Source organism: Callithrix jacchus, chromosome 2 (assembly GCF_049354715.1).
Source record: "Callithrix jacchus isolate 240 chromosome 2, calJac240_pri, whole genome shotgun sequence".
NCBI lineage: Eukaryota > Metazoa > Chordata > Mammalia > Primates > Cebidae > Callithrix > Callithrix jacchus.
In genome coordinates, this window is record NC_133503.1 from 123,527,972 (window position 1) to 123,541,079 (window position 13,108).

The window sequence follows — 13,108 nt, forward strand, 5'->3', positions numbered from 1 at the left end:
CTGTTGATATCTTTGATTGGCAGTGACTCCTAATACTGAGATGCTCTACCTTTTCTCTTTATTTAAATATCTAATTTATTTATAAATTAGATAAAGTCCTTTTTCTGTTACCACATGATCAAAACTAAACAATCAATACAGTAAGTTTAATTCAAATTGATACAATGAAATAAATGCAATTAATCAAATAATCTCATTCTTAATACATTTTTATTATATTGTATATACATACTATATTTTATTTCAACAAAATGTAATAAAACTAGGAACTATCAAATATAAACTACAATTTTCATTACCAATACAAAAATGGCAACAATTTTTAATCCTGATTAATAACAAACTGTTATAGGTTTTCTTTTTCTTTTCTCCATTTAAGTCCGAATGATATAGAAAAGATCAGGACTTGATTGTTTTTAGGAAAGCACAATAAATGCGTAAGATATAATTTTTTTTGGGTAAATTACTAATAGTTCCAATCATCCAATCAAGGCACTTATTATCAACTAACTTCCTGTTCAGTAAAAAGAAAAAATAAATCTCCTAAAACTGAATCTTCAAGACTCAACACATATGTAAACATAAAAGTTACAAAAACTGACTGCATAATATAGGCTAAAATGAAAATGTTTCTAAGTTGATAAAACGAATCTTAGTGACAAGACTCCAAGATACTCTCTAAATGTCTTCTAAAATATGAAAGGAATTTCATGCAAAATTGTTCATGTAAGTGCTTATTTGTACTCCTCAGGAGAGAAAAATCCCACCAGTTCTCAAAAGAGCACATAACACAAAGAAAATGCAAACTAATGTAAGGAAATTAAGCTTAGCTCCTTTTCAACCTTGTATGCCTAAAACAAGAGTAAGTACCTCAAGTACTTGGTGATACGAGTTCCAGAAGAGAAACTTATATTCAAAATTCAGTAAATTCACTAAACTATTTATTTTTGGTTCCACACTGAAATGGCTGTTAGAATGTCATTTTAGTTTAAAATTTCTTCTCTATTATTATCATATAGCATTATCATCTTTTTTTAACTTTTTGGAACCTAATTAACTTACATGTTCACAATAAAATTGAGTACTTCAAAAACTATCTCAGATCTTTCAATAAAGTATTAAATTAAAATGCAATGCTTTTAGGCTGGGAGCTGTGGCTCACGCCTGTAATCCCAGCACTTTGGGAGGCCAAGGCAGGTGGATTAAAAGGTCAAGAGATCAAGACCATCCTGGCCAACATGGTGAAACTCCGTCTCTACTAAAAATACAAACATTAGCTGGGGCGTGGTGGCACGCACCTGTAGTCCCAGCTGCTCTGGAGGCTGAGGCAGGAGAACTGCATGAACCCGTGAAGGGGAGGTTGCAATCAGTAAGATCGCACCACTACACTCCAGTCTAGTGACAGAGCGAGACTCTGTCTCAAAAAATAAATAAAATAAAATAAAATAAAATGCTCTATGGATTAAAACAATTCAGATTACATCTTTAATAATTAGTGTTATCAACATAAGAGTTTATTTCACCAAATACAGAAACTACTGAATAGTCAACATTTTTGAAGAAATAAAACTTTTAAATTACATACTAAAGCTTAAACGCGTCTGAAATCTTTATAAGATGTGCTCTGCCGAAGAAATGCTTGGTTTTTAAATTAATTCAGCCTTAAATATTTAGTAAAAATAAACAATGACAGGATGGTTAAACCCACAATACAAGCCAATTTTTTTTGTATTTATAAGCACAAGAGTTTTGGGAAATGTTAGAATTAATAAATATTAAATAAGGGTAATCATATAATTCCACAAGTATACAAAGATAAATATAAGAATCTCTGCTGTAGCTGAACAGCAAAAGAGTAAAATACAATATCCTTCTATTAAAGACTAGTTAATTACAGTACTTATATATTGAAAAGTTTAAGGCCATAAAAAAGAGTAATGAAAATTTTTATCTGCAGATACAGAATCATCTCCCAATATATATCTAACATGAAGAAATTGTGCTGCATATTTACATGTGTGTATGTGTAGGGGTGAGAGAGATTCACAGAGACACAGAAAACTTCTAGAAACATATGGAAAAAAACTGTCATCTAGTATTACTTCTAAGAAGTGGACAGGAGCCTGAGGTAAAAGAAAAACACTTTACTAAATTTTATACTACATGCATGTTTAAAATATAAACAAAAACACCAGCTTCTTAGCACTGGACACAAAATTATAACATGCATAAACACTAAGCGTTTTGCTAAATGCAAAACACATAATAAATGCTTTGTTCACCTTTTTATTCTCTTTAAATAGACATTAGAAAAGCAAGTAAATACAAAGGTACCTGTCATTAGTAAATTGTAAGCTTCTTGTTTGGAAATCTTCCCATGGAACCATCTTAAAAAGATAATAAATTAGATATATAAAGTACTTTTTTTGTTATATGATCAAAACTAAACATTTAAATACAATAAGTTTAATTCAAATTGATATAATGAAATAAATGCAATTAATCAAATGTCATTCTTAATACATTTTTATTACATTGTATATATATACTATATTTAATTTCAACAAAATGTAGTAAAACTAGGAACTATCAAATATAAACTACAATTTTCATTACCTATACAAAAACGGCAACAATTTTTAATCCTGATTAATAATAAACTGTTATCGGTCTTTTTTTTCTTTTTGTGGGGAGGAGGGAAGGAGTAGTATAGACAGCACCTACTCCAGAATTTCCTGAAAAACGTAATAAATTTTTTCTCCTATTTCTGTATTTTCCTATAACATGGAAAATTTAACATGATGATAAATTCTCTCTTCCAATAAATTCAAGATGTGTTGACTCTTACTTTGCTAAAAGCCAGAATATAAGACTGGGTGATAAGAACAAGTGGATACCAACACCAAGAACTGAAAGAAAAGAAGGACTTAGTGCTCCTAACTCTATTGGAGCTAATAGCCTATCAAACTAGGTTGCTAAGTATTTTATAGTCTGTATTCTTAAATTAAGCCTTTCCAAATTTTATAAATGGCATCACAGTAAAAATATAGAGTATATAATAACATAAATATTTAAATTTTACCTTCAAATAAAATAATCTCTCTGATTTAAAAAGTAATTACTAGTTATCAAAGTACATAAAATCACCTCTTATTTACCTAAAGGCCTGATTAACACATCTTAATGCCAGGCTGACAATTCCCAATCACCTTTCTACTACTTTGCTGTATCTTATTAGGGTCTACAGTTAATCTAAATAATAGATTAAAGAGCAAGCCGGAAAGTAAACATAGGACTGAAATACATAAGTGCTCTAAAGTCCAGAGTTACAGGTTCAGAGGTTGTTCACATTGTTTTAAATGATCCATACTATTATTACTGCTGAAGAATGAAAATATAATTGAATTTCTTTTCATATGAATAAAAAGGTAAACTTTTCTTTAATACCATTCCAAGCATGAACTCACTAATTCAGATCTCCTGGTGCTCCCTGTGCAAATTTTGAATAATATAAAGCAAAGTGTACAACAACTAAAACAGTCCAGACTGCATGTAGTGAGGATCTACACTGCATTTGAGCATAGGCTAAATGACCACTTACTACAAATGTTAGAGCAGGATTTTTATACTCTGGAGGAGAGTCAACTGAATGACCTTACCTCCAAGGGTAATCCTCTACTTTTACAGTTTGAAAAAAAATTCAGAAAGAGAATGGTAAAAAAATGATAAGGTTTACAGATGAAAAAGATTATTTAGCAGAAGCACACAGTCTGAAGTTAAAGCGGCAATATCACTTTCTAAAAACAGTTTCATTCTTCAGACATTTATTCCAGTATAAAATTTATATATTTCAACCACATGGTTTGCAACAATGATAAAAAGATGAGTCCCTGATCTTATAAAGTTCTCACTCCTAGGCCAGGCATGGTGGCTCACACCTGTAATCCCAGTATTTTTGGAGGCCAAATCAGGAAGAGCTCTTAAGCCCAAGAGTTCAAGACCAGCCTGGACAACATAGTGAGACCCTGTCTAACTACAGAAACGACATAGAAAATGTAAGCACAGTGATAGGTATTGCCCAAGGCATTATGGGAATAACAGAGAAGGGTACCAATTCTGTTGAGTGTGTAGGGAAGAAAATAAAGGAAGATTTCCTAGGGGGAAGTGATAAATGAGCTAAGTATGAATGGAAGAATTCTGGTCTAGGAAGCAGCTTGAGCAAAGGTATAAAGAAGAAAAATAGCCAGGAACAATGGCTCACACCTATAATCCCAACACTTTGGAAGGCCAAGGTGGGAAGAGGCCAGGAGTTTGAGACCAGCCTGGGCAGTAGAGTAAGACCCCCTCTCTACAAAAAAAAATTTACAGCATTTGCCAGGTGTGGTGGTACACATTTGTAGTCTCAGCTACTTGGGAGGCTTAGGCAGGAAGATCACTTGAGCCCAGGAATTTGAGGCTGCAGTGAACCATGATAGCACCACTACACTCTAGCTTAAGCAGTGGCAAGAACCTATCTCTAAAACAATAAAGAAAAAAGTAGTATGTGTTTGAAGACCTACAAGATGGAGATTAGAAAACTAGAGATGATAAGTGATACGAGTAGTAAAGGACAAAACAGCCATATAATGGATCATTTTTTTAGGCTCTGCTAAGGTAAAGGTGGAGAATCAGTGTAAGATTCAATTTTTTAATTTTTTTTTTTCTGTTTTAATGGATAATGTATATAACTATTATGTTGTATATTTTTATGGGGTACCAGTGATATTTTGATACAAGCATATAATGTGTAATGATCAATTCAGGGTATCTGGGGTATCCAACACCTCAAGCGCATATAATAATTTCTTTGTGTTAGGCATATTCCAATTCCTATCTTTTATTTTTAAATATTCAGTAAATTATGGTAGCACCTTATTGTGCTACCAAATACTAGATCTTATTCATTCCATCTAGGCGTAGTTTTGTACTCATTAATCAGCCCTGCTGTATCCCCCCTCCCCACCCTTTGGTAAGCACCATTCTACTATCTACATGAGTTCAATTTTCTAATATTTTGCTTCCATATGAGTGAGAACACATGGCATTTGTCTTTCTGTGCCTGGCTTATTTCACTTAACATGGTATTCTCCAGTTCCATTCATGTTGTTGTGAATGACAGGATTTCATTCTTGTTTATGGCTGAATAGTATTCCATTATGTGTACGTACTATATTTTCTTTATCCATTCATCCACTGATGAACACTGATTAAACATCTTGGCATTCTGAATGGTGCTGAAATGTGGGAGTGCAGCTTTCTCTTTGATATACTGATTTCTTCTCAATTTTCTGAGGAACTTCCATGCTGTACTCTATAGTAACTACACTTATTTATACTCTCACCAACAGGGTACAAGGGTTCCCTTTTCTCCACATCCTCGCCAGCATTCATTATAGCATATCTTTTGGATAAAAGCCATTATAACTGGGGTGAGATGAAATGTCATTGTAGTTTTGATTTGCATTTAACTGATGATCAATAATGAATGGTGAGCATTTTTTCATGTATCTGCTGGTGATTAAGGATTTTAGGTGAAAATGTGATACCATCTAGGTAAATTATTCTAGCTCCTGGAAAAAAGGATTTGATAAGGCTAAAGAGTCAAGGGAGATCAACTTGGAGGTTATTGCTATATTGAATCCTGGCAAGAGATTTAAAAAGGCCTGAACTAGAATATAGTTATTTAAGATTTGAGAAGGCGGTAAACATTCAAGAAATATTTTAGGAGACAAAACCATCCGGACTCGGTGCCTATATCATGGCAACAGAGAGCTGGAAAGAAACCCAAAATTATACCATCTATTTAATCTCAAAGGGTACTTATGGATGTTACTGAGGACACTTTAAAGAATTTAAAGTACCGCCTCAATGCCATAGTCCTGTATTAAGAAATTAAAGGGAACAAACACACACATAAAATAAACCAACAATGCAAACTTTAGTTATGCTAAATACCAAATAAGAAATTACATAAAGTTAAGAAAAATGGAAGAATGACAATGCTATCAGATAATAAGACTTCTAAGTGAAAGTGGGATTTATGTTTTATGAGAAATATATGCAGCTTTAAGTGTTTACTGGCATTTAACCTATATTTTTAAATTAAAAATTCCATTGCTATAATCCAAAATAAAAATAAAAATCTAGATTTATGGTCTTTTGAAAATCAGGAGGCTCTCACAACACTAGACTCACATCCCTACACATATCAACTAGAGAGATTACCTTACAACAGGCAAACTCTTTCTAGTTTTCCACCTCCCAGTTTTCTCTAATAGCATGAATGAATGTCAGTTGCCATTTGTTACCACACTTAGTGTTGTTTTTTGATAGTAGGAACATAGTTCCATGTACCTTGATCTCTATCAAAGAGGGAAAATAAGAAAGATCAAGATTATTGTCTCTAAAGAAAACTGGGAATATATATACCTGACCTACTTCACTTGCTTACATTGTCTATCTGATCCTCAAAGCATTAATCAAAATTTGCAACTCCTAGCCAGGCACAGTGGCTCACACCTGTAATCCCAGCACTTTGGGAGGCCAACGCTGGTAGATTACTTGAGGTCAGGAGTTCAAGACAAGTCTGGCCAACATGGCAAAAACCCATCTCTACTAAAAGTACAAGCATCAGCCTGGCATGGTGGTATGCGCCTATAATCCCAGTTTCTCAGGAGGCTGAAGTGGAGAATCATTTGAACCTGGGAGGAAGGGGTTGCAATGAGTAGAGATCGTGCCACTGCATTCCAGCCTGGGTGACAGAGCAAGGCTCCATGTCAAAAAATAATAATAAAAATAACAAAAAAGAATTAAAAACTCCTGAAGAGTATTAGTTTGAAGAGGGGAAGACTTGTAACTAATACAAACAGCAAGGTACAGTCTCCCTAATGAAGTCTGTTTTGTAGCCACAAGAAATAATAAAAATGAACTCAGAAAATCTTACATATCTCACTTAAAGAAGGGTGAAGCATTAAATAAGGTGATTGCAAATGGAGTAGTCAGTTTAATGTTTTTATATTCTAACGGTTAGCAAACAGAAAACCCAAACACTTGAGGCAAGCCTCAAGTTCCATCCATAAATGCTGAACGATAAGAAAAAAAAGTTGTACTACTGAAAAGATATTACAAGATGAATAATCTATTAAAATATAAGACAGAATTGGGATTAATGGTTCAGATCTTTAAAAGAAAACTTACATATACATAAAATCAGTCTGAAGATTATGAAAAAAAGACCTTGCAGAATCCTATTAAAATTGTGAAGAACCGTTATGAGGTTGGGGGGGTTGGGATAAAAGATGTGGCTTTAAAACAAGAAATACTTTGAATAACCAATAAATACTACGAATAATTTTAAATTGTGCTGAACTGTGACATTCATAATGTTATAAATGTAATGTTTATTGAAAGTTTTTAGGTGTGGTGATAAAGAGAGTTGTATTTAGTTGTATCACTAGATCCTTAATAAAATATTTACAAATCAGTTCCGTAAGCCAAATTAAAAAGATGTTTAAGTCAGTCTAAAAACTTTAAAAAAAATTTTGGCCAAAGTTTTCCAATTAGTAAATTTACAATATAGATATATATTTTTTTCATTGTAATAATTAACACAAACTCACATTTTTCCTTCATGTGGATCTTCTTCCCGGCCCTAAAGGGAAGACACATTAAGACAGTATTTTATATAATTAACTATTAATCTACTTCTATTAAAAATCATATCTTCAACCCACACTGCCCTTCACATTTATGTGTATACAAGAAAAGATGTTTCCGTTCAAGAAATATCTTTCCATACCTATCTTAATCTTTTCTTGTTGCCATTACCCTAACTCAGGCCCTCTTACCCATTTTTCTTAAATTAGTACAACAGCCCAACTAATATAATTACCTCTATGTCCTACTCCACCACTCTAACTTGGACACATCAGTTTCAACAGCAGCTTTGCCCTACGTTAAGAAAAACCAAACACCTCTCTACTGCCTACAAATTTCTCATTCTGCAACTGAAGTCCTTTACCACAGGACTCAAGTCCACATTTTCTGTCTCATACTACCAATTCTTTTTAGGTACCTATGCCATGGTCACACATAACCTCCTATTTGCCAATTTCCTACCTGTAGCTTTTTCTTTTTGTTCTCAGAATGTACTTTCTACTTTTTGCTTTCTACCTGTTAGTTAAAAACCTACCCCATCTAGGAAGGAACCATCACAAACGCTACCTCTTCAGCGAGACATTTGAGCCCCTAAAAAGTGAACACCAACTTCGAATATAAAAGACATCCCCCTTTTATCATGTTTTGAACTTTATTTTATACTATACTCCTCTGATTTAAGATACTACAGTGTTACTCATTCCACATGGAGAAAAATGATCTAACTTGGATTTATTTTTCACAATTTGGTCCTCACTCATGAAATACCTAATCAAACTAAAATCAAACACTCACTGAATGCTACTATATCCAAGGCAGTTGGAAAACAAAAAAACTATAAAAATGAATAGCATTACCATTATATCACTGCCCAAAAAGGGTTACTCTCTTATAGAAGAAGTATACATAATAAATTAATTTTAGACAGTGTAATAGAAGGAAACAATTTTGCCTAAGAGATTCCAAAAAGGCATAAATCCTCTGTGAAACAAGAGGTGACACATGAACTGAACTGATAAAGATGAATCAAATTTCACAAGGCACTCTAACAGGGCAGGAATGTCAAGGAAGAGGGAAAACTATAAGCATAGAGACATTCATTTACGTAACAAACATCTACTGAATGCCTACTAATGCCAGCCACTATTCTAGGCAATGGGAATACATGAGTCAATCGGAGACAAAAGTCCCTCCCCTCACAGAGCATACATTCTAGAGTTAATATATAAAAGCATAAATGTGTTTGGGGAATAGTAATTATAATTTTAGAGGGAGAAATTCTTTAAATCTAACCACTAACTGAATGCCTGAAACATCTTTGCAATCTAAAAATGTCCGAATGGTTTTTTAATCTACAAGGAATTCACTATCCTCTAATAAAGCCCATCATGAAAATTATTCTACATATTGGAGTAAAAATTATTTATAACTGACCTTTAATTATTCCACTATTAATTTATAATATTACTATATTCATTTTTAGCAACCACATCACATTATTCAGTTATACAAAGTTACTAACTTTTTCTTCATCCCTTGTATTGACTGATGTTAGGTCATGTCTCCTTATTCTGGTTTGGGTTGTTACTATTTTTCAGTATATGTTGAATAATTTTCACTTACTCTTATTAAAGTTTATCTTGTTAAATTTGATCCAGAATTCCAAGAGCTCAAGAAAAGTTCAACAACAGTGCAATTCCTTTAAGTAATCAGGATGGGGAAGATGGTGGTATAGGAGGGAGAGGGAAACCCAAACTAAAAGTTTTACTAACAAATTTTATAGGAAAACTAACATAGTAAGATGCTTCAGTATGAATACTGTTTGCCTATATGGAATAAATACCTCTTTCACTGTACAATACAGAACAATACACTGTACAATAATCTAGGAATTAGGAGTCCTAATCCTAGCTCTTTCACTAAACAACTATATGACTATGAGTATAGAATGTATCACACCATTTCCTCAACTTTTTCCACCTCTACACACAGTATGCTTTACTTCTATATATGAAGATCCAGTTGCCAGAATAGACAGATAAGAGTATAGGAAAAGAAATATATTCTCCACTGCAGTCTTCCAGGAGCAATAATCAGCACATACATTTCAGCATATTATCAGGTCTTCTGATGGTATGATTTAAAAATAGTAGCTTTGAGGGTTGTAAGAGACAACAGAAAGCCACTCCATCCCACTGGACAAATCAGAAAGGAAAGGGAGAATTCCAAAGTTATAATGTTTGACAAATTTGATACTGAGTGCTGTCTCTGAAGTATAAAGGCTATTCAAATGCTAACCTGTTATTAAAAATGCACGTGGGAATAGATACCACATGATAACGTATTATATGATGGCAACAAAAATAAGGATGGTATTCAAACTGTAAAACCATGCAGTAACGTATGCATAATACAAATGAATTCTTCCAAGTTTACTAGAAAATTATACATATATTTGAAAGATAAAGAATCTGAAACCAAATCTGTGCAACCAGTTGAGAGTCCATGATCAGACTGATATAACTTCATTTATGAGGAAGATCAAGAAGGCAAAAAAGAGGACAAAAATAAGCACAAATGAGCCAGGTACAGGGGCTCACACCTGTCATCCCAGCACTTTGGGAGGTCAAGGCGGTGGATCACTTGAGGTCAGGCGTCTGAGACCAGCCTGACCAACATGGTAAAACCCTGTCTCTATTTTAAAAAATTAAAAAATTAGCTGAGCATGGTGGCGCATGTCTCTAATCCCAGCTACTTTGGTGGCTGAGGCACGAGAATCGCCTGAACCTGGGAGGTGGAGGTTGTAGTGAGTCGAGACTGTGCCACTGCACTCCAGCCTGAGCAACAGACCAAGACTCTGTCTCAAAAAAAGCACAAATGTTAATATATTTCTAATTCATAGAAACTCATTAAGGCTTTCTGAATATTGGCAGCTACATATTATAACAAGCTAGCTTATGTGCCACACTAACAAACAGCACTTATAATAAATAGATTTTAACGAAAAACTCCTTGTACTTACCAATTAAGTTCTTTTATAAAAGAAATGTATTCATAGCTACTTTCTCTGTTTATGGGCAAGATCCAAATTTTATCAAATAATTAGAATTTAGAATTGAGAAGAAAAGAACAAAACTTACCACCTCTTCTACTAGGTCTTCAACAATAAGGCCTTGTTCATCTGTTCTTAGATTTGTAACCCACATCCATCCATCTTCTAATTCATTATGAACAATGAACATATCTCCCTTTAGGAAACTGAAAACAGCAATTTTTAAATTATTAAAAAATTTAAATACATAAATTCGAACAATCATACACCACAAAACAGGATAGTTTTGAAAAATACTATATTTTTCAAAACAGGATAGTTTTGAAAAATACTATATTGAAAAATACAAGGAGTCAAATACCCTAAATTTGTATCCTGTTTCTGGCATTATCTACATGTAAATCTCTGAAGATAATAAATAATCTGGATCTTAATTTCCTCATGAATAAAATGAGTTTGATAATAGTATTTGTACTATCTCTAACACTGAATTATTGTTAGACTCAAATTACAATTTCTGTTAACAGAAACTAATTATACATATATTAAAGGTTTTGGGGTGTAAGAAAACAATTGAAAAATTTATGTAAAGAGTAATAATGTTATTACTCTTTCAGATGTAGGTTATATATAAAATCAAAAACAAGGATGATATTCGAACTGTATAAATGAATTCTTCCAAGTTTACTGGAAATTTATATATGTATTTGAAAAATAAAGAATCTGAAACCAAACACGTACAGCCAGTTGAGATTTCATGATCAGACTGATATAACTTCATTTATGACAAAGAACAAGAAGGCAAAAAATACATGCTTTGAAAGAATGCTTCTTAACACAAAGTTTCAAGATTTGTTGGATGCTACCATTAATCCTGTATCTGTAACTGTATCTATCATATTTTTCAACAATTTTCCTTTCAGTCTTAATATTCACAAAGCAAAGTCTATTAAGTAAATTTAAGTTAATCTAGTCTCCTATCCTTGAAAGCTTTAACTGTTTTCTCTATGCTATCTCAAGCTTCACTGTTTGCACAATGTTTCAAAAAACAGAACTTATATACAACATTTAACTCAGTAATTGAATAATCATAGAATATTATATTCTATCTTGATTCTACAGTCATTCTTAATGATGGCCAATATTTCCCTAGCTGAATGGCAGCAGACATGATCACTTAACCAATTAAATTATTCCTTTCTAGAACCACTTAAGCACATTAAGGAAAATCATTGAGTGTGTAAACGGAGGGTGCACATGAACTGGTAAATTTCATTTCTTAGTTGAAAGTAGTCATTTCTTAGCTGAAAGTTTCAATGTTGTTACTATACCAACTTTTCATGGTGCAAAAACTAAAAAAAATTTTTAAATAAGCTTGTTAGTAGTAATACAACATAACCATAACTCACTCTGTATTATTTTGTGTTTTCCCCCTCAAAACAAACTAAAATGATTTATTAAATCATTAATTTTTAAGGTATTTTATTTTAAAATTCACAGGTATGCACAAATTTGTTAAAAGACTCATAAACCCAAATTTATATCATCTAATTATTGTTTAAATTCCCATCCTCTTTTTCTTTGCTCTCTCAGGACCTCTTACACTCTTAAAAATTGATAATCTAAGTGGCTTTATTTATATGGATATCTATAGATATTTACCATATTCAAATTTAAAACAAATATTTAAAAAATATTAATTCCTTTAAAAAACTCATTAAAAATATGAAAAATATTTATAACTTTTACAAATTTAGTGAGAATATCACTGTTTTGTAATTTTGCAAATCTCTTAATGCCTGGCTTAATTGAAAACTGCTGGAGTCCCATATCTGCTTCTGTATTAAATTTGCTGCTATATGATTTTTTGCTCAAAGCATATGAAGAAAATCTGGCTTCACCTAAGAATATAGTATAAAAGAGATAAATATTTTAATAACCTTTTCTGATAATTATAGATATTCTATGAAATCACACCAAAATCTCAACGAGTGGTACTATCTTGAAGGTTAGTTGTAATATGGAATCCAAAACTATTTATCAGTGAACTTTCTGTATGCATTCCAGTAACATCTACTGGTCTATCTAGCACTTTGAATTAATCTTTTACTCATGCATAACGTCATACATTTACCATTTAGAAAATATTAGTTCGCTGAGCTATGTCTATCTTCTAGTTATTAACACATTATATACGCTATCAAAACCTCTTATTCTTGGCCAGGCACAGTGGCTCATGCCTGCAATCCCAGCACTTTGGGGAGGGCAGGTCACCCAAGGTCAGGAGTTCAAGACCAACCTGGCCAACATGGTGAAACTCCGCCTCTACTAAAAATACCAACATCAGTCAGGTGTGGTAGC

At 32.8% G+C, this 13,108-nt stretch overlaps 1 protein-coding gene across 2 annotated transcripts in view; it reads right to left on the reverse strand.

The window, feature by feature from the left end:
- RASA1 (RAS p21 protein activator 1) overlaps positions 1-13,108 on the reverse strand; it is a 116,755-nt gene that overhangs the window by 39,819 nt on the left and 63,828 nt on the right. For both annotated transcript variants that reach the window (XM_002744778.7, XM_008991846.5), the window contains exons 5-7: positions 10,836-10,953; positions 7,659-7,690; positions 2,335-2,387 (exon numbers count right to left, since the gene is read on the reverse strand). In XM_002744778.7, coding sequence (XP_002744824.4) covers positions 2,335-2,387; positions 7,659-7,690; positions 10,836-10,953 — 203 coding nt within the window. The remainder of the gene's footprint in view (positions 1-2,334; positions 2,388-7,658; positions 7,691-10,835; positions 10,954-13,108) is intronic.